General features: G+C 40.5%; 1 protein-coding gene across 5 annotated transcripts in view; it reads right to left on the minus strand.

Annotated features, from left to right (window-relative positions):
• The window catches only part of LOC105697780, a 232,841-nt gene that overhangs the window by 153,114 nt on the left and 57,477 nt on the right, over positions 1 to 22,250 (minus strand). For all 5 annotated transcript variants that reach the window (XM_023431828.1, XM_023431830.1, XM_023431829.1 and 2 more), the window contains one exon: positions 19,900 to 20,072. In XM_023431828.1, the coding sequence (XP_023287596.1) occupies positions 19,900 to 20,072 (173 nt within the window). The remainder of the gene's footprint in view (positions 1 to 19,899; positions 20,073 to 22,250) is intronic.

Raw genomic sequence — 22,250 nt, forward strand, 5'->3', positions numbered from 1 at the left:
TGATCATACAATATCTTTAGAATCTCGTATATATGTGGAAAGAATCAATTGCTGATATGAAATGAATATTTCACTAATATTTTACATACATTCTTCTTTGCATATAATATATAATTATATTTTTATTTTGCGTAACGTACGCTTCATTACATGATTACAATACAAATACATTTCAAACAAGTTTTGGTGTTTAAGGGCACCCTCCCGTCAAAACGCTCGACAAATAAGTTCTTCTCATAAATCGATAAAAAAACTAAAGAATATAAGGTAAAAACGCTCTAAGTAATTTAGCAGTACATGTTTAATTAAGTAAAAGAATAACTCTATATTGAGTTAATACATTTTCCCCAAAAATATATAATTATATTCATTATATCACTATAGAAATTATATCTCTTGACGGACATCGACAGGATTCGTAACAAGATAATGTGAAATCAAAAATAAAACATTTTTTTAAAATACATATACATATATGGTTATCGCATTATCTATTTTTAAAGAGGAAAAAAAAACAATTTAGCAAATTTCAACACTCGTTTTAACGCAAAATCACAAATGTTTCCCTGGAACATATCGTGTAAACGTGCGTAAAAAAATCTCCAAAAAGTTTTTTTTTTTTCATTAAAAACAGATAATATGATAAACATTCGCATTACTTTTAAGGCAATGTTTGGCTTTTTATTTCAGATGGTCCTGTTACGAATTCTGATGGCGTCCGTCAATAGATTTATTTTCTATGACGATAAAATAAATCTTATGTATTAATATATGTTCCGGAGGAAAATATATTAAATCCAACTAAACTCATATTTTGAATCACTTAAACATGTATTACTAAAAGTCTTATGTTTTTTATCTTGTGTTGTTCAGTTTTGTGCAGTATGTGGCTGATCGAAATTTTGATTAGCGGACAATCTGAAGGTCAGGAAAGGGATGGCCGGAAAAAACAACGAGTCACGTGCTGCGAGGCACGAACGCGTGCGAGTCACTTGATTTTTTTTTATTTTTTACTTTTCTCTTTTTTTCCTATTCTCAATTCATAAACGTATGAACTAGATATCTCCTCTAGGCATTTTTCTCGCCTACCGATATCGTAAAATTCACACCGCGCGCTATCGTAGTACGCGACTTAGCGTCTTTTCAGAGACACTGTTATTTTACCCCCAGTAGGGTAACATGGCTCAAGATTGGAGTATTCGGGTGACAGCGTGGAAACGCTGAAATATCGTTTCAGCGTTTCCCATGGTGACCACCTCTACAAAGGTAAAAACTGGAAGGGGCCGCCCTATCATTTCGCGAATTAGGCGAAGAAGTGGAGAATCCAATTCGAAAAAGGTCGTCCAACCTATCGTACCAGAGCAATTATATCTCCGAGAGAATCTTTCCTACTCGCAAACCCGTACAAAATTTTCTATCCGGGAGCGCGGAGAATTTTCTTAATCGAACAAATACATAATCCGAAATAATAAAGACTTAAGGAGTAAAACTTAGTGTTCTGGACCCTCCCCAATCAAGAACTACGAACAATTCTGAATACGGCAGGTGCACTTTAGTGCTTCTCCGGTGCGATACCCCCGCGTGATTTTCGTGCTCGCTGCCCGAAGTAACTCCGAGTCGAACATTTCGCTGGTCGTGACGAACGGTACTCCTTTTAACGGGGTTGAACACTCTAGAGGTTGGAGACGGTAGGTAATGGCGGCATTCGCTCAATAATCGAGGGTATAAATCATCGGAGTCGGCGACTGGCGTGAAGGAACTCCGCAAGGAGCGGACAGAACCAGAGCCGGAGTTCTCACGAGGTGGATTCCTGGGCAGTGAGTCCACCAATACCAGGATGATCGAAATCAGCACGGATCTCATGTACTTAATCCAAAATTCGGCACAACTCGTGGTCCGATCTCAATTCAGTTCAATGTTAGTCGATTCGCGAACCTCGGGAGTCGACAATCGGAATAGGTGAGTTCTGGAAGGAGAATGCGCGATAAACCTAATGGACGTGCTCGATCATCCATTCGACATGGTTCTTTACGTGTATCGCGTGACGCGTCGGCTAATGCGAAACTGCACTCTTGCGCAGCGCGGATTTTAATGTGATGGAATGTAGTTCCGCTACAACCGCCCGCCCCGGATATATTTATTCTAAAGAGAAATTTACGAGTTTATACTCGATAAGACAGCGTACAGAGCAGTCTCAGGAGCTGGAGCTCTCTGAAGAACTGACCCTACCGTAGTAACAGTTGTGCGTTTCGGTACTCCGACATCCACGAGCCAACAGTGAGAAGAACGACGGCGCTGCGAATTCCGGACCAGCGGGAGAATCTTAGGAAGCATCAACCCTAGGGCACGCCCCGGTTTGAAGACGTTCACGTGCAGTTCATCGCAACCGACAGGACGGAGGAGAGACGTCACCGGAAGTAAAGGCCTCTGCGAAGCCAAGGTACAGGTCCTCTTCGAGGAGTTCCACTCTTCCACTCTTTTACTCTTTTATCACTCTATTTCGAACCCTATTCCAAATTACTAACCCGCAATAGAATTCGGTATCTACCTTCCGGTAACAACTTTCAAATTCTAACTCTTCAAGTATGAATCGCCACTCATTAGCCGCCCTTGCTGAGTAAGGCAAAGCGCACCTTGCAAGCAAAGAATCCCGCGTCAGCATTCCGCAATTGATACGCGGACGTATCTCGATTACACTTCCGCGAGGCGCTAGCGCGCGACCTACAACGTCCTTGTCTCGACTCGCGACGATCTGCTTAGCGCAGCACATGTTTGCACACCTTACCCCCATAGACATTGTACCCCTCATATCATAAATAGAACTGTCTCATTCAATACAACACAATGACTTGATTCTCACGAAACCTTAAAATTCTCCTGTGGCCTCATTGCAACTTTCCAACACCCTTTGAGGATCAAAAAATCTATCGATCCCACCAAAGAGGTTGACCTAGCCGCTCGGGTTATCCTCTCCATATCTTTCAAATAATAAATTGGTTGCGCGTGCATACGAGTTAATATCTCTACAAACAGTATATTGCTCCGAGGAATCTGCAAAATTCCCCCGGCCTTGCTAGCCATTCGGCCGCCACGTAACAACAGAAACTGGGCGCAACAAACCGTCATGTCCCGGATGATAGGCAGAAATATGCTCAAGTTCCCACTGACAAGGAGGAACTAAAGCGTTTGACAATAAAAGTATTGTCCAACACTTTCATGAGACGTTGAGCCACGTGCCATTGCGGTATTTGTTGTAGGGTATGTACATTATCGCTCACTCACAATTTCCTATACACATCGATGGTCGGTTGGACTACTTGCTAGCGCGATAGGCGATTTTCGAAGAGTTGTAGGATACTTGCTTTGGGAATCGAGCTTAAGGGGGTACCGATTAGAAAATGGCCGAGGGTTAGCGCTTGGTAGTTGTCACAGTTGATACGACGGACGAAAATATGGACTGGTGACCGCTATGAATTGCCACTCAATTCTGTCGATGCGACTGTTGATTTTAAAAATTAGCAGCTATTATAGTGCAATAGGAAGGAGAAAGCTGTTTATCTGCCCCGTGAATGGTTGCGCTGTTTATCAGGTACATAGTTTGGGGAAGACATCGGCACGCAACAAATCTACTGTACGTCGCAAAAAGAACAGCGGAGTTGTAGTCACTGATTAGTTCGAGGTGTGTGGCTTTAAAGGTCATGCAAATACATACACTTTATAAGCCTTATACCACGTTCGGGAGCGATGCGAACGAAGACGGTATTGTTGACTCGCGGGTGCGCGATGGAACCGCGTCGGGGCGAGCCGAGAGGGTTGTGGTTGCCAAAGAATAATTAATACTCGGAATTGTGAGTTAAGCTAATACGTTTATTATAAAGAGGTGCGCGTGAATCTTTCCCTGAGACCAACTTGCTCATTTCAGCTTTCGATTAGGACTGTCGATTTACCTGGCTGTAATCGAAAAGGTTGATTTCCCTACGTCTGCAGTTTCGCGGCCCTGGTCGTATATGGTTACGCCGCCCGGCCCTTACTTCGCGAATATTAGCGGGGTCGTCGGCTTGCCTTTCTAGGCCATCATCAAATATGGGCATGTTGCTTGGTCATTAGCAAAGAGTCTTGCTCAATATCATCGGTCGTCGACTTGCACCCCGGAAATACCGATACCAGATTTCTTAATCATGGTTTGCGCAAATAGGAAGTATTTGAGGCTACAACAACGGGTTCGGCACAATTGGCGCCCGCGTATAAAAAAGGTGCGAATACCGGGATTGTCGCAACTCTCAGTTAGCTTACTCATCAGTTCGGGAGTGTTATTCGCGGTTTCGCAAGTGCATGGGATGTACGTGTTATGTGGCGGCTGAGGGGGAGCGAGGCCAGGGAAACTCGGGTATAACTTGGGTGATTTTATCTCGAATTCCTGCGTAACGGATTTATCGTTTTAATGAGGAGATAATCGGAGCGGCTAGATCCTCTTCTGGTAGGATTTGCAGGGAGTAAGGACCTAAGACCGGGCTCAATAAATGGCAATTATTCAATGTGTCAACAGGGCAGGTGTATTTGTGTCTGTCGGTCAAGGCTTACTAAAATTAAGCCATGTGGAACTGTCAAAGTGTTTAGTCTAATTTTTCTGGGTTTGTTTTATTTTTGCGTCGCGGTGGTAGGACGCTGAACGTGGGAAGTTGACGCTGAGATTCTGCGCTACTTAAAATGCGGATTACGCGTGAATCTAATCCATTTCGTGATGTAGAGATTTCGGACTCAACGGTTCAAGAAAGTTAGAAAGTCTGATTCTATCTGGTTACCCAAAGATAGGCATGGAATTCGCGATGCTGGTTAATGCTTTGTTTGACCGGAAATGAGGGCAATGAAATAAAGGTAAAAATGAAAATAAACATGATACGAGCTTGCAAAAGGCCCTATACCTGGCTTATCAGTTGTCAAATTCGGTGACGTCTCTCTTTTGATCGATCCAGTCGGATGACTGTGCGTGAACACCTTCAGCCCGTGGCGTACTCTAGGGTTGAAGACCTTCTCATCACCCTCGCCGGGGTTGTGCCTGGAGGTCCCAGGGCGAGGATGAACGCGGCGGGCTAGGAGTCGGCCCGTCGTCTCCGTCTGAGGAATAGGACGGTTTCCTGGCCATTTCAGAGGGCGGTGGAGGTACACCGGGCCCAGGCCTGGTGGCTTGTTGAAGAGTGTTGACGGGAACGCGGGCAAGCTGGCGGGGTCACGGCGAAGGGAACCGCCTCTAATGACTGGTGTAGGTATTCACCGGGCATCGATACTTTGGGGAATCCCTGCACCTAATAGGTCGGGAAGCGACGGTGCGCTGCCAGTGGTGCAGGGCTGACGAGGACTCGACGTAGCACACATTGGAGGAGTGCCCCACCTGGGACGCGGGGCGCCGAGTCTTGGTCGGCGAGATAGGGACGGACCTCTCGCTGCCGGCCGCGGTCAGGGTCATGGTCGGTAGCGAGAGAGCGTGGCAGGTGGTCGTCTTCTTCGGTCCTTCTCCCGGACAACCCTCGGTCCTTGTGGCACGCTCTATTGCGGCAAGCGCGCGAAGGAGCGGCGTCTGGGTGTGGAAGCCCGGCTGCATCTGGGCTTCCCCTCCCTCGCTTTCCCCTGCTGACGTCCAAGTTTTAAGAGAACCTTGCGACACGCGTTTATGAATCGAAGGACATAAGCAGTGAGATGGAGCAGCTTCGGTTACGATGAGTAGCGAAAGTAAAAGTCCCAAACTCGGATATATTCGTAGATACCACATCATGCCGCTCCGTAATGTTAAATGTGTTGGTGCAGCCATTGTAGGTGTTGTAAAATTTTGGGTATGGACCCGCCAAGTAGTCTTCGGTAAGGAATTACTTAGCGTTTAACATATTAATAAGTGACGATTAGATTACAAATAAATGCTTGTACTGGTGGTTTAATTACGATCCTCAAAGATCTAAGTGATGTACGTACTTGGTATTGTGACATGTTCCAGTAATTGTTTGCAGAAACTTAGTGTAGGACAGCGATAGTGACTTTTGTCAAGGCTATCCGTCGCGATCCTGTACTTGGCAATGTTTTTTGGGGGTGGTATTTGTTCAGTTTGGCCTTCGATACAGACATAAATGTTGGTTTTTCATATATAGGAGGAAGTTGAAGTAAATCTCCGAAAAGAAGAATGTGCTTTCCACCGAACCAACCATTATCAGAATCAGTTGTGTCAAATATGTCACTCAACCAAAGATATATATACATTAGTGTAAGATTCGAAATCATGGAAGCTTCATCGATAACGAATAGGATAACATCCTTCAAATCGGTTCTAAGTGTCTGTAAAACCATATCTGACAATGGAATATACTTAGGTGTATAGCCTTAGGTAGGGTGGAACGGCAGGGGGGGAAATGACGCCCCCCGTCATCTCCCCCCTGCCGTTCCCCCCGGTCGCAGTGGGACCGTAAATTACATTTACGTAACTTAATTAATTAATGTGATATTTAATTAATTACACGTTGTGTATTATTTCATAAATGTATTTCTAATATTTCTTTCACTACCTTTCCCATAATCTCCCACCTATATTAGTTTAGCCAGCAACATTTTATATTCGTATAAAATTATTCTAATAGATTTTAATGAAACTATCCAGCTCATACAAAAATATGTGTGTCCAATATGTAACGCTGTATTTCTTGTTTCCTTCCCTCCCTTTAAGAAAACTTATCTAATCTATTATTAAAATTCGATCAAAATAGACATCAGACTATCTCTCATTCCTGGTTTGTAGTGATATGCAGGTTCACCGTTTAATACATTCCCATCAAACATTTAACACTCAGAACAGATTGCTACGCTACATGTGCCTAACTGTGCACGCAACACATAGTTTTCTTGGTTATTTTATTCTCGGTAACTACAAAGATAACAAAATAATTTAAGTAATATACAAGATCAACTGATTTACATAGTGGATATACAAATATGTTTACAAACTAGATTATTTCATTAAAATTTGTTGCAATAAACATTATGTAAGCAATATAAGCATTATGAATGACGTGAACAGAAAATCGTGGCGTCCACGTGGTGAGGGTCGAGCCGTCGGACCGTCCGGCTAGCAGTTTCAGTGCTGGGGTGGATGCTGATCGTGGCCCTCGGGGCTCGGTTCGAGGCCGGTCACGAGATTCCTCTCGTGTCGTCTTCTCAGGTTTCCTTCTCGGGTTATTTGGAGCGCGCACACCCTGGTCTCCTCTCATGAGAGCTCGGGACGGGAAGTGGCTCCCGCGGGGTGGTCAGCGGTCTCCGCGGCTCTTCGGCGTCGGCGCGGTGGCGCGCTATTCAAGTAAGGGTGACGGGATGGCCCGTCACATGTTCTTGAATGAACTTTCGCGGAATATCGATGTGTTTTTTGCCTTCCGTAATTATTCTTTCGTGAGTGTTCTGCAGCATGCGAGCAGCTGACTGATTATTAACATATAGAGTAGTTGGTTCACTTATACACGGGGACCCAAATTCGTTTCCAATGCGTCGCATCCAGGAAATGTCATCGATTGAAGAGACAGCTGCTCGATATTCAGCTTCGGCGGTTGAGGTTGCGACAAGGTGTTGTTTTTTAACATGCCAGACAACAGGGACACCTCGAATTATAAAAATTCCACTAGTCGAGTGTTCTGTGTCACGACCCAGCGAAAAGTTTGATTCGGTGTCACTTTGGGCGGCAAGCACGAAAATCATGCGGAGATGTCGCACCGCGAAGCACTAAAGTGCACCTTTCTAACACCTGCCGTATTCAGAATTGTTCATAGTTCTTGATTGGGGATGGTCCAGAACACTAAGTTTTACTCCTTAAGTCTTTATTATTTTGGATTATTTATTTGTTCGATTAAGAAAATTCTCCGCGCTCTCGGATATAAAATCTTGTACGGGTTTGCGAGTAGGGAAGGTTCTCGGAGATATAATTGTTCTAGTACGATGCGTTGGACGATCTTTGTCGAATTAATTCTCCACTCACTGCTCCTGTACTTTTTCGCCTAATTCGCAAAATGGTAGGGCGGCCCCTTCCAGTTTTTACCTCAGTGGAGGTGGTCACCATAGGAAACGCTGAAACGGCATTTCAGCGTTTCCACACTGTCACCCGAATATTCCAATCTTGAGCCTGTTACCCTACTCGTGGTAAAATGACAGTGTCTCTGAAAAGACGCTAAGTTATAGTACGCTAAGTCGCGTACAGCTATAGCACGCGGTGTGAATTGTACGATAGCGGTACGTGAGCAAAATGCCTAGGGAAAATACTTACTTCGTACACTTACGAATTAAAAGTAGAAAAGAAGAGAAAAGCAAATAAAAAAATCAAGGCGACGCGCACGCGCGTTCGTGCCTCGCAGCACGTGACACCTGTGAGGGTATCTCCTTCATAGTCAGAGTCCATGTAAGCCATAAGTGTCGTGTCTCCGTTAACGAGAATTCCAAAATGAGTAGTCCCCTTTAGATATTGAAACACGTTTAACCATTTTCCAATATCTAGTTGTCGGTTTACTACTAAACCGGCTTTAATAATTTACAGCAAAGTTAATATTAGGACATGCTATTCTAGTCAAATGTGGTAGACTTCCTATGGCTTCACAATAGTGTTCAGGCATTTCCAACGACTTGTCGTTTAAGCGGTTTGCCTCTGCTGCCATAACTTCACGTTCCATAGGAACAGACAATAGATTTGACGAATCAAACTTAAAGAGCTGCAGGATCTCCTCCGTGTATTTCATCTGGTATACAAAAATTCCATTTCCCCATTCCGGGGTTACTTGAATTTTCATACCAAGGTATGACAGATAGCCTAGGTATGTAGTGTTAAGAGTAATTTCGAACTTTCAGTTCAGTTGTTTTAGTATTTCAATCAATTCTTCTTCATTCTTGCCCGGAACAAGACGATTATCGACAAATAAGGCGATAATTGTGCTCCTCTTTTCATTGTAGTAAATACAAGGGTCATCGTCCGTGCTATAAAGTTCAAGTGACTTCAAATATTTTGAGAATTTTTCATTCTAATTTTTTGGTGCTTGTTTTAGGCCATAAAGGCTTTTGATTAGCTTGCAGATACGACCAGTACCGTCGTTAAAACAATCAGGTTGATGCATGCAAATTTCTTCTAATTCACCGTACAGTGTAACGGGTCAAAGTATCAACGTGTGTCTCTGTAGCTCGACTACTATGTCCGCGGCTCACCAGGAATGCGCAGCGACATTTGTTAAAAAGAAGGGAGGCCGAAAGAGAGGGAATTGCGGACCGCGAACGCGAGGCGACGAAGACAGTTCTCTTGGATTCTGGAAGTGGAACCGCGTGGTATCGAAAAAGTCTCTCGTGGATTCGAGCAGGGATCGCGCACGCATTAATTTTGATCTTCGTCACAAAATTAACTTCTCGACTCAACATCGGGATCGAATCGCGAATTTCGGGACGACACAGCATAAGGCCACTAGACGTTCGTGTCAAGATTCGTCCATATCCTCTGAGGACCAGGCATTGCCGCCCACGACTCGGGCTAGGACCCAACATCCCGAAGCGAACGCATGAGTTTGATCTGATTATTTTTAGGACCTAATACTAGCGGGCCCTGGCAAAGCCGCCATTCCCCATCCTCGTCGCTCCATCCTTCAACGCACTGCTCTCAAGTTCCTCTCGGCCCTGCATCGCAGCAGACTCCGATCGCCATAACCTCCGATAAATCATAAACTAGTCAATCGTCGCGACTGGATAATTTAATATAAGTCGCACTAATCTCCGTAGAGCACAGTTCCGGTAAGAGCCATAGATTCGCGGTAATCGTTAGTCGGCGGCCCCTATAATCAGGAACAGTCCGTTGCAGAAGAACTTCCAGATTCTTGCAGATCAAGGCTGATCATCCAACCCTGCTAGGATTAGAATTTTCATTTTGTGTTTAAATAAAATAAACTCAGACTGGACTCCGTCGTCATCGGCGAGCCCCCGGCCCCGAAATATTATTCTGAACGCGAGCTGAAAAACGCGGGCGGGAACGAAACTTCGGCGTGACGTCAGGACTAACACCCATACAAAGTTCATCTCACCTAAAAAGTACCCACAAAACCTACTATCCATGAATCCAAATCCACTTGACTCTATAATGAATAAATAGAGCGCACCACCAATGGAATAAGGCGTTCATAATGAGAGTCAATTCCCATCATTTCCTTTCCTGGAATTCGAACCATAAGTAACGGAAGCACCTTTAATCAGATTTGGATTGCACCTAATTTAATTAAAGCGGTCAGAAAATCAAAGAAGATCCCAAGAAACTTAAATCACCAAATTCGTTCGGAACACCTGGTGGAAAGAAAAACTCGCTCAAACTAGATTCGGTCAGCAGGCCTCCCGAATAACAAACATTGACTAGCTCAGCTGTTCGATCGCGTAACTATTTCTATACTCTCTCGCCAGCCTCAAAATCTTTTGAAAATTTCATTACAACTAAAACTCTCAGGAATTATGAGGCTCGAACCCTCGAAGGATAATTTTATTCCGTTGCAGACGCACGGAGTAAATTCAGACCATTACAATTGGCGCCCAACGTGGGGCTGGTAGAGTTTGAGATTGGAGCGGTCACCCCTAATACGTTAAGCAAATAAAAATATAAATTAAAAATTAAAATCTGCGAGAAAGTAGCAACCGGCCGAGATGAAGATATTAGGCTCAGCGATTTGCCGATCGATAATACATATGCGATAACTGTCGACACGGGTCTCGTGGTCAGTACTGCTCTTCGAACACAAAATTTAGAACAAGAAATTCAAACAGCCGAGCGAAATCTCGAAAGCTCAGGAAGAATTAGAGATCCGTTAGAGCGTGTTAGTTCGTTAGAAGTAATCACGGGCCACGTGGAAAGAAGACTTAAGTCGCAAAACGAGGATCTTAGGAGTTGCGACGGGAGACTAAAAGAACTCCAGGATAAATATGCAAACGACTATAGGAAATATCAAGAGCTTTTCGAAGCGTTACACGCGCGACAATTACAACTTCAAACGCAGAAGCTACACGAGGTTATTGACAAGGTCATGGCCGACTACTCAGCGTTCAACCACGTCCTTGAAGTAGTGGAACGGTTAGGGACAAACATGATAGAGGTTAGGGCCGTAACGAAATCGAATCGCGATAAAATTCCGAAAATAGAAGAAACGCAAGGGCAGACGGACGAAACTTCTATCAACATAGAACCCGCTAACCGAACCGGATATTGGCACGGATATCCGATAAAATTCGAAGCGCCAGCGTTTACAGCATCAAAAATCAATAGGCCAGTTAAATGTATAAAAGATTTAGAAGAATATTGTAATACGATAAGCGTGAGGGACTTCGTGACAAAGACGATAATAGGTCAAAGCTTAAAAGGTGTACCACGCGATTGGTGGTACTTCATGAGTGAGGAGGTAGACAATATGCAAGACTTCAAAAGGATCTTCTTTAAAATAATTCTGGAAGACGACGCTCAATACTGGATCCGAAGGTTACTGGAATACGGATGGTACGACGAGCGGCGAAGACTAACACGAACCGAGTATGCGATGCGATTATTTGGGAACGCGCGCGACCTCTCCGCGAACCTCAGCGTCGCCGAGGTTACAAAACAGCTCTCGCGACACTACTCCGAGATGATGCACCACGCGTGTATTTCGCGAAGAATTAAGACTCTGTCGGATTTCCTCGAGTTATAGAAGCATTCGACCAAGCTGGATCGGTAAACGCCACGCAAATACGTACGAGTGGTAGTTAAAAACCGCGCCTACTACTTATAATAACAGAGAACAAAAATCGGAACCGAGGTACGAATATCCTTGCCGGGAGGATCAACACGCCGCGCGGTCGCGCGGATATCGGGAGAGGGAGATGCCGCGACGACCGATGCAGATATCCGCAAAAGAAAAGCACGCCCCGGCGATGAGTTACCGCAAGGAAGAAGCGCGTGCAAGATGACAATGACAGGAAGCGCTTCACGGAGAATCGCGAATACCACAAATCAACACACCACACGCAGGCAACGGACGCAAAGAAGCCCGAAAGAATCGGTGGGGGGAAGAAAATCAACCCTGGCAGCGGTCGGGAAATTAATAAGCGTTGCATCGGTAGAAAAAACACAAGTTTCGGAGTCCAAACCACCGACGCAACGCACAAACGAAGTAATGAAAGGAGTTCACCATGAGTCCGAAACATACAAATTTCTGTCGATACCCAGCCTACAAGAAAAAAGTAACACCATGGAATTAAACTGTAATATTTTACTTCGCGACATACGCGAAGAACTGTTGGAAGAAAAGGAAAAACCATAGCAAAACACAGAAATCGTTCAATATTCCTCAATGGAGATCAAGATAAAAGAAATCTCTGTAGAAGCCCTTATCGACATCGGTTGCGAGGTCACGTGTATGTCGGAGCAATTTTATAAAAAGTATGAAGAAAAATTGGGGAGTTGTCTTACCCTGCCAGTCAGAAGGACGCAAATTATCAGGACCACCGGAATGAAAACCGGTGATGCTTACAAAACATATTTATGCGTAAACACAAATTTCCTAACGAAGGGTCCACGTTGGATATCTAGTCGGTCCAAAATTAATAAAAAATTGCATCCTGGGAGTAGACAGCCTCGATCGGTAGCAGGGAACCGTACATTTTGGAACGCGGATAATCACATTGAGAGATAGAAATAATGAAACCAAACTTGCACCAGTTTCCAACAGCTGCGTAGCCACGGACTCGACGGAGGAATCGTACACCGGCGAAATCGGACAAGCAGCCGACAGCAAATCTCGCGCTATTCAGCTAGTTCAAGAATCGGATGATTCATGGGTCAGCCCGGAGGAAATACAAACCAACATCGACGAGTGCAACGGACTCAACGAGGACCAGAAGAAAAAGTGTTTTAACCACATACATCGATTTTGAGCAATCATCGACAAACAACCGGGGCGAATTCAGATCTACCAACATCGGCTAGAATTAAAAGAACACGAGCCATTCCGACAAAAAACTTATCCAGTCCCAATGGGATATCGGGAAAGCGTTGATCGAGAAATACAACGCATGCTTGAATTAAATATTATTTAACGTTCAAATAGCTCATATATAAATCCTATGGGGACCGTGATAAAAAAAGACAGGTCGGTACGACTGTGCCAAGATGCAGAAAAATTAAATAAATTCCTCATCGCTGATCATGAATACATGCAGATGACGAAGGAAATATTTCAAAAGTGCACCGGCATGGAGGTAGTATCGAGCTTCGATCTGACCAGTAGTTTCTGGCAGATCCCTTTCCATCCGGACTCACGAAAATATACGGCGTTTCTACATAAGGACAATTGTTTATTAGCGTAATACCTTTTTGATTAAAAACTAGTAGTACATGTGTTACGTTTCGACTTATTTTAGTAGCTAATTAAAATTTTAATAGTGTAAAACCGCGTTCAGAGGAAGCGAGCCCTGCACCGGATAGAAGTAAGGTGCAGAGCTGGCATTCCAGGTATACGCGCGGGCTCACGGAGGTCGAGGGCGCGGGGCCCTCGACCTCCGTGATAGCGCGTGATAGCAGAAAGTCCCCGCGCTCAAAACCCTGGAGTCGCTGCCGAGCTCCAGGAATCCGAAGACGCAGCAAAACATGAACCCCACCTTGGAGGGACTCTAACCCCCTACTCCTAGTCCAGGAGGCCCTGAAAAACCTGGAGCTCGATCGGGCGCTCAGTACACTTTAAAATTTTGAAAGAGTTTCACCGAGAATTCAAGTAAAGGAAAAGAATAGAAGGAATAAAAGTACAAGCGAGGAATAGCATTCAGTTTTCGTTAAAGTGCACTTAAGGGTTACGAAGAACCCCATTTATCGTTAAAGGTACCTACACAAGGAGTAAAGCACCGAACTTTGGAACCGCAGATCCCGTTCGGAAACCTAAGGTTAGACTCCACACATCCGTACATCTGTTGAATTTATATTCTTGGATTTTTCGCTTCTCATATTTATTTATTTCCCAAACCTTAGCCTCACGGATTCATTAACATTTCGGGAATTAAATTAGTTGAAAGTTCGATTTTGAATTTGAAAGTATATTATTCCGATAAAAGTCATTAACCAGTAATAGAAACGCTGCAAAAACACCGTCGATGTAAAAAAAACTTGCGCCAAATACATCCATCCAATTGAAACAGTATATTTTGCAAAGTCATATCCATGACGTGTCATATCTAGTAGCGATTAATCGCACAAAAACAAAGAAATCAATTACTTTTACCAAATACATGCATAGGGTGTTATTTATATACGAAACCTCAAAACACTTTCGGTGTACACAAATTTAGCCAAATCCATTTATCTTTATTCAAATAATTGCAAAAATAGCGCAAATTGCTCCCTTCCCATGAAAAGCTCAAATCATCTATTTTTGCCAAATATAGTAGAACATTCATTCCATTAAAGTCTCAACTAAAATCTTTTTGCCAAATCTCGCAGTACATTTGGTTTCACGTATGTTGTATGTACAAGATTTTCTGCTTCCTCAAACCGAAGACAAATATTAAAAACTATATCGAAACAAATAAAAAAATTAGAAACTAAATTTGAAAACAATATTTTATTTGGCGAGCACCCGGCGTATACTCCTAGCATATGATCATTTTGGTGCTCGCCAAATAAAATATTGTTTACAAATTTAGTTCCTAATTTTTTTATTTGTTTCGATATAGTTTTTAATATTTGTCATCGGTTTGAGGAAGCAGAAAATCTTGTACACACAACATACGTGAAACCAAATGTACTGCGAGATTTGGCAAAAAGATTTTAGTTGAGACTTTAATGGAATGAATGTTCTACTATATTTGGCAAAAATAGATGATTTGAGCATTTCATGGGAAGGGAGCAATTTGCGCTATTTTTGCAATTATTTGGATAAAGATAAATGGATTTGGCTAAATTTGTGTACACCGAAGGTGTTTTGAGGTTTCGTATATAACACCCTATGCATGTATTTGGTAAAAGTAATTGATTTCATTGTTTTTGTGCGATTAATCGCCACTAGATATGACTCGTCATGGATATGACTTTGCAAAATATACTGTTTCAATTGGATGGATGTATTTGGCACAAATTAATCGAAAGTTATAAATAAACTGTAAATAATCTAATTTTAGATCTGTGCAAGCAAAGTATCAGTCTGGAAAGATCGACACCAGAAATCAGTAATCTAAAAATGTATCAATCGATGTTAAAACTATGAATCAAATTATGAAAAGATGATACCAGTATTAATATGAAGTTATGAATGTAAATAATCTAATTTAACATCAGTACAAGTAAGGTATCAGTTTGGAAAGATCGATACTAGAAATCAGAAATCGAAAAATGTGTCGATTGACGTAAAAAGTATGAAACGACGATATCACGAAAATACGAAACTAAAAGTGTCAATTGAAAGAAAACTAAACTAACCCTAATTTAACGGTTTTAATAGTGATATTGATCTTGAAAATTTGAAACGATTTGTCTTGAAAGTTTGATGAAAATATCTTCAACGAAATATTTATCCTAAAAATGTCATCATCAACGTCTAACCTAAAAAAATGTCATGTCATCTGACAATGATGTCAAGAATCTGAAAATCATTTATTTTTCACGTAACTCAACAAAATGTCACCGATGTTTTTATAAAACCGTTCGTTGTATTGAAGAGGGAACGGTTCTTTATCAATGAGCGCGTTGTGTGCCACACAGAACGCGGTGCGTCGTCGCGGCGAGGGTGGGAACCAATCAGAACTGCAACATAAGTGACCACGAGGTTAAGCGCAATGCTGATTGATTCTTCATCCTCTACGCGACGACGTGCCGGACTCTGAGAACACCATGGCGCCACTTACGGTAACTCAAGGAAACTTGCGAGGAATGCGGGTGCAAGGATAGGAATGCGGGTAGAAAACGATGATGAACACTTCGAGAGAGTGAAACGTGACCTTGAATGTTTTCAAATTGGCGTAGCCTATAGTTGATAGCTCTAAAAAATCTGAAAAAATTACAGGCTCTACAAAACGGAATGTACTTTCTTTATGTCAAATATTAATCCATGATAAGTTCTGTTATTCGAGAAATAAATATTTATCAAACTGAAGTGCCGAAATTTAGCGTTAAGTATCCAGTGCCGATCGCCTATGCTTTTAAATGTACTTGGTGCGAAACTCTATCGAGTTTCCTGATAAATGAATAAAGCGTTAAATGGATAAAATTCTATACCTAATGTTTGCTATATATAATTACTTGTGAAACGCTAAAAGAAATTTGAAATTTAATTGGTCGTAAATTTTATTGAATTATGTTTTACTTTATGTGAATTGCGCCTATTTAAATATTAATTAGTCATTTGTTACCGAAATTTTATTGTCTGCGAATTTTATCGAACACTATTTGGAATGAGTTAACCTATCTGATGTTATCTTGTCTATCAAATTTTATTATCTGTGAATTCTATTTCTTGAGTGAAAATACTTTATTCTAAATGGATTAAATTGTATTTGCTGTTGATTGCTCATAAAATTTTATTCATTGTCAACCTTGTCAAATATCATTTTGATTCGACGTGACTCAGTTTGTTTGTCTGTTAACATTTTATTAGTTGTAAATCCTATTAACATTATTCCGAGTGGATGGAATACACTAAGAAGTTGATATTGTTTTTTAATTTCTGATTATTGTAAGCTTTGCTAAATCTGTTACTTAATTAAAATATGATTATATGTAGAGTCTGTTCGGTAATTTGCGAATGCTTGTGTAATATGCGAAATGTTATACTGTGTTAACTGCTGTTTAATTGTACTATTTGTGAATATCATTGTGTTTCCTCGAATTAATTGAGAATCATCTTCATTTCCTTAAGATTTAATCTCTATTGGTTCATCGAGTATTATTTTGTAATTAAAATTCATTGTGTCCAAATTTATTGTACTGCTTTCTATGTGAAATTCATTGTCTGGACTTTGATTTTTGAGAGTTATGTCGGAAACTGTTCTGGATCAATTGAGATATTTTAGCGATCTTAATTTGTGCATTTTTTACGAATTTTTTTAGACTATCTTATCCGATTTAATCGAGTCTCACATAATGTTGAATTTGTAACTCTGAATTTAATTTCACATTTGATACGTTCATTCATATAAGGGGATTGAGAGTTCGGTGGTATTTGTTTCTGCGAATCGTTGTAAAATTTCATTGTGTAAATTGAATGTCGTCTGAAGTTGAATTTGCTGTTAACCTTCGATTTTTAAATACTTCACTGAATGCTACTATTGTAATTGATTGTTTCCTAATTTTAAGCTCGGTTCCAAATTTGCATCTTATAATACTGTACTGAAATTTAATTTGAATAGATTAATTCCTAATTAACATTAAATTTGTATTTTTAAATCTTGGTTTCCTATGAATTCTTATTAAGTCCTATGCCATTTAATTGATCATTGTTTTATATCGAAGTCGTACCTCTAAATTTGAATTGGTGCTTTCGAATTTTGGGCTAACATGACATTTAACGAGACGTGAAGTAGCCTAGATTTTAATTTTGTCAAACTAGATAGTAATTTCAACACCCAAATCCTTGCAAATTTCACTGTATAGTGTATGCTTGTAATTGTATTTTCGTGTTCACATATTGTTCCGATTGAAATTGTAGACACTTGACCCACATATATCCTAAGGAACACGCCCTAGTTTTATTCAAAATCTATCTTTAAGGTTGTTACATAGTTATACAATTTTGTTAACCGTTAATGCCCCTAGTCTTGTTTAGTTCCGTCCTTGACCCTCTGTGCACCCCAGTCCTTGCCTCTACGATTGAGTTCCTGGCCAAAAAGGGGGATTGATCCGTAGTACAGGTAAGTTGATCTGTATTCGGATCTAATTATTGTTACCATTTTGACGTAACAGAAGTTTGATTTGGGAATTAGAAATGTTACTCCGTGGTCTGGGGGACCATGTTGTACATTTTGTCGACGATCTCTTGTACCTCTCGAAAGACTTCTGAGAGCATATGAGGCATTTGGAAGAGTTATTTAAGCGAATGGTCCATTACGAAATGACTATGAATTTTAAGAAATGCCATTTCTTCAAGGAAGAAGTAAATTTCCTCGGACATGTACTCACGCCCGAAGGAGTAAAACCGCAAGAAGATAAGTTGCAAGCTATTCAAGAATTTCCAAAATCGAAGAATCATAAACTGCTAAGAGGATTTTTAGGATTAGTAAACTTCTATACTAAATTCACCAATAGACACGCGCATGAGGCGAGAACCGTTCTGAACTCGTTAAAAAAGGGAACGAAGTATAAGTGGGAGATGATTCACGATGAAGCATTTGAACCAGTCAAATCATTTGTAACGATAGAACTCGAGGGCGCGAGTTAGGTGGCAACCTCGCGCGCCGCGGTCCACGTTCGGGTCTCTTCCCGCGACAGTGGCCCGCTCGGAGCGTTTGAGTATCCGAGGGGTAATGCCTGGGTGGAGTAAGATATTCTCAGGTTTTCGGTAACAATACCGAGAGTAAATTTCTCATCCTTTCCTTTCCTGGAATTCGAGTGATAAATAACGGAAGCGCCTTTAATTAGATTAGCATTGCACCTAATTTAATTATAGCGGTCCGAAAATTAAAGAATATTGCCAGAAAATTAAATCGCCACATTCGTACGAAAATGTTGGACTCCGGAACACCTGACGTTAGAAAAAATCGCTCAAACCGAATTAGATCGGCAGGCCTCGCGAATCTCAAAATATTGACGCACTCAGCTGTTCGCTCCTGAACCGATCTCCTCGCTCTCTCATGACTCTCAAATCTTTCGAAAATTAAATTCAAATTAAAACTCGTCTCAGGAATCGTGAGGCTCGGACCTTTGAAGGCTGACTTTAGTCCGTGCAAAAGCTCGGACTAGATTCAGACCATTATAGTATTGTTACGACTGAGTTGGTCGAATTAATTGAGATTTGGAATTTTAATTAATNTCGGCCAGTATCGGGTCGCGAGATATCTCGTCAAAAGCGTTAATCGGCCAGTATTGGGTTGCGAGATATCTCGTCCAAGGTAACAAAAGGGTTAAGCACAGATGACTAGAAGAATAGATTAAGTATAGATTAAGTCATCCATTAAGTAGTATTTTTTCTTATTTTTGAAAAAAAAACGCGTTACTTATAAGATAACCCATTTTTTTTGTAATAAAATGAGGTTCGCTGTTCAAAATATTGTATATTGCCATCAGATGTGACGATAATATCCAGTAAAAGGGGATATCCATTGTAGCGTGGGAAAATACTGCTCCTTTCTGAATATTTTCTATCATGCCCATAAAGCAGGATTACATTAATTATTCAACTATACTCTTTTCGTTGGTAATGCCATTTCGGATACTTGAGTAGTAACATAAGCTGGCATCCCACATTACCAACATTAATATTTATGTTGACGTCTGTTACACCCTAAATTGAGAATTATACGAAATGAAGCACTCCATATGCCATTTTAGTAGAATGTTCATAAAGAGATCGAAGTAAAATTGAAAAAAATCCCTTCGAGTCATGATTTTCAATACGTTAAGATCAGCCCTATTTAGCGGCAACTAAATTTTTCAAATAAAAGAATATGTTTCAACAGTTCAAAATATAATTATTTCCATTCAAAAGCATTCACTGATCTACCTGCTTTATGGACGTTACACAGAATAATAAAAAAATACATTTTTTCAGCCTTTTCAAGGTATGCCACTCATACACAGACCGTTAAATTTACAATTAAGTAAATTCAAAAATATTTGACGGTTAATTAACTAGTCACGTAGAGAAAATTATTAGGAAAAGATGAAATCCATATACTATACTGAAGATTAATACGTACGTTTTTAAAGTACCAGAGGTCATGAGTTCGGTGACTAGAACGATATACTTTCTGCGTGTAAGCGTAACTTCCCAGTAATCATAAAATCGTACAATATTAGGATGTTGCAGTCCTTTTAGCATTTCCGCTTCCTCGCGAAATCTCAGTCTTTCCGTTTTATTTAACTTTTTTTCCTGAAATCGAAAGGTTTATTAGTCATGGAAATGTCCGACAATAATGTTAAGGAGGTATGCGCTAGTAAACGGTCGAAAAAGTTGTACTTTTTTTTGTACTTAATACTTTTCTACGATTTTTCACAAATAAGAACGTGGCGGAATTTTTAAAAATGTTGGACATTCTAAAAGTTCTGAAGATTTAAAGCTGAGCAGGTACAAGGCGAAAATTACAAAAAATGAATAATATGAAAGAGTGAATTCAAAATGTATTTGAATGATGTAAAACTCAGAGAAGAAATTGTTGAAAAATAAGGACTTTTACATGGGTCAGAAATTACTGACTTACCAGAGGTATACAAATCTGATCGTTATTGGAGTAAAAATACAATCGATAACTTTAAAGGCGCTTTTCTTAAAACTACACATTCCATGTTGTTTCCCACGATATCATGGTAACAGATAGAAATAGACTTCTAATTCAGCTCATTCGATTCATAAATAAATCCTTTGTCGCCCCTACCTCAATTACATTAATAGACTCAAAATTTCGACCTTTTTTGGCCGATGAAAATAAAAAAACTGAAAGCATTCTTTTCAGCTGCTATTTTTTTTAAAAGAAGTAAATATTTACTTCGGTAGGGACGATAGCCACAATCTTTCTGATTATAAGAAAACAAATTTTTCATTCTTCTCACATCAATAGGATTTCTCAGATCGTGGCAACCACGGACAACCGAACATTTGACTGACCATCAGAAAAACAATCGGCAAATTTTTGGATACCATTACCTTATAGTGACCATTTACAAAATGCTTCGCAACGAACTTATGAACAAGTCACAAAAATTCCACGTTATTTGCATTATTTTTCTATGAGGAGGAAATGTCTACTGAACACCTATTTATAGAGCTAGTAAATCCGAATTCCTCTTAAGATGACATGAAAGGCGCTGACAAATTTAAACGAGGTCGATAAATTGAAATTCATCTATACCTTCTTCGGTGGAAACACCATTTTGAATACTCAAGTGGAAACAAGCTGGCGTGCCCCGTTACCGACATTTATATTTATGTTGAAGTCTTTAACAGTCTACTTTGAGAATTATACGAACTGAAGCGTTCCATATGTCATGTCAGTTAAATAATGATAAAGTGTTCGATATAAAACTATCGAAATTCCGTGAATTCATTACTGTTTATATTCCAAGGGACCAACGTCGCCATCCCTGATGTTTAGCTGTAACTAAATTTTTGCTCTAAAAACACGTGTTGGCCACAGGACAAAGCAGCATTCCCTTACAACGGTTGGGGAATGTATTTTCTATATTTTCCCATTTAACTCTCTAATATTCCACTTCTACTGTACTCTAAATTGTTCGAGCTAGGTCCTGAAATTCTTCATTTTCGATTCTAAGCCTCCAAGAAGCGTAAAACATCGAAAACCTGCACGGACCACGCCATGTTGGCTTTAGTCCATGATAAATAAATAACATTTTCACGAAAAATGAAATTTCATGAGTTTCAGAGCCTACTTCAGGGCCTCCATATTCTCGTGGTAACATTTTAAACGAATCGGTACACCCAATTCGGAGAATACTTTCACTTCTCTGATATATATAGGGTGACTCTTTCATATCACCTTAAGAGATTGAATCACCTTGAGGACTGAAAATATCGGTTTTATTTTGAGTTCTGTTGTTAGTTTACTGTCATAGAAATATGACACAAAATGATTTAGAACAAACAATTTATAATTTTATACAGAAATAAATCAGTTTTAAAAACCATAAACGGGATTTTCTCTAAACAGCATTTTAAAAGTGGTGTACAACATAACTTTCACAATTTTTATTAAATTCAATTGAAAATAGAAAACGCTTTCATACATTCTGCTGTGAGGTACACAGGATTAATGCAAAATATTGCAAGCTCCTTCTGCACTTAATATTTACATAGGCAATTTTAATGACAAAAACGTTAAATTAAATCAAAATAACCACCATTTTGAAAAAGAAACAAAATTTTGATAATACTCCTGTGTTGTGCAACAGCACTGATCTATATTCTAAATAGAAGCTGATACTCAACAAAATGGCGTGCAGTTCCCAGGCATCGCTGAACGTGGAACATTCGTAAATTAATCGTACATAAATGTTTATTGAACATATGTTAGATATATATAGATATCTATGAACT

Source organism: Orussus abietinus, unplaced genomic scaffold (genome assembly GCF_000612105.2).
Source record: "Orussus abietinus isolate OABI.00-Male unplaced genomic scaffold, Oabi_2.0 scaffold126, whole genome shotgun sequence".
Classification (NCBI taxonomy): domain Eukaryota; kingdom Metazoa; phylum Arthropoda; class Insecta; order Hymenoptera; family Orussidae; genus Orussus; species Orussus abietinus.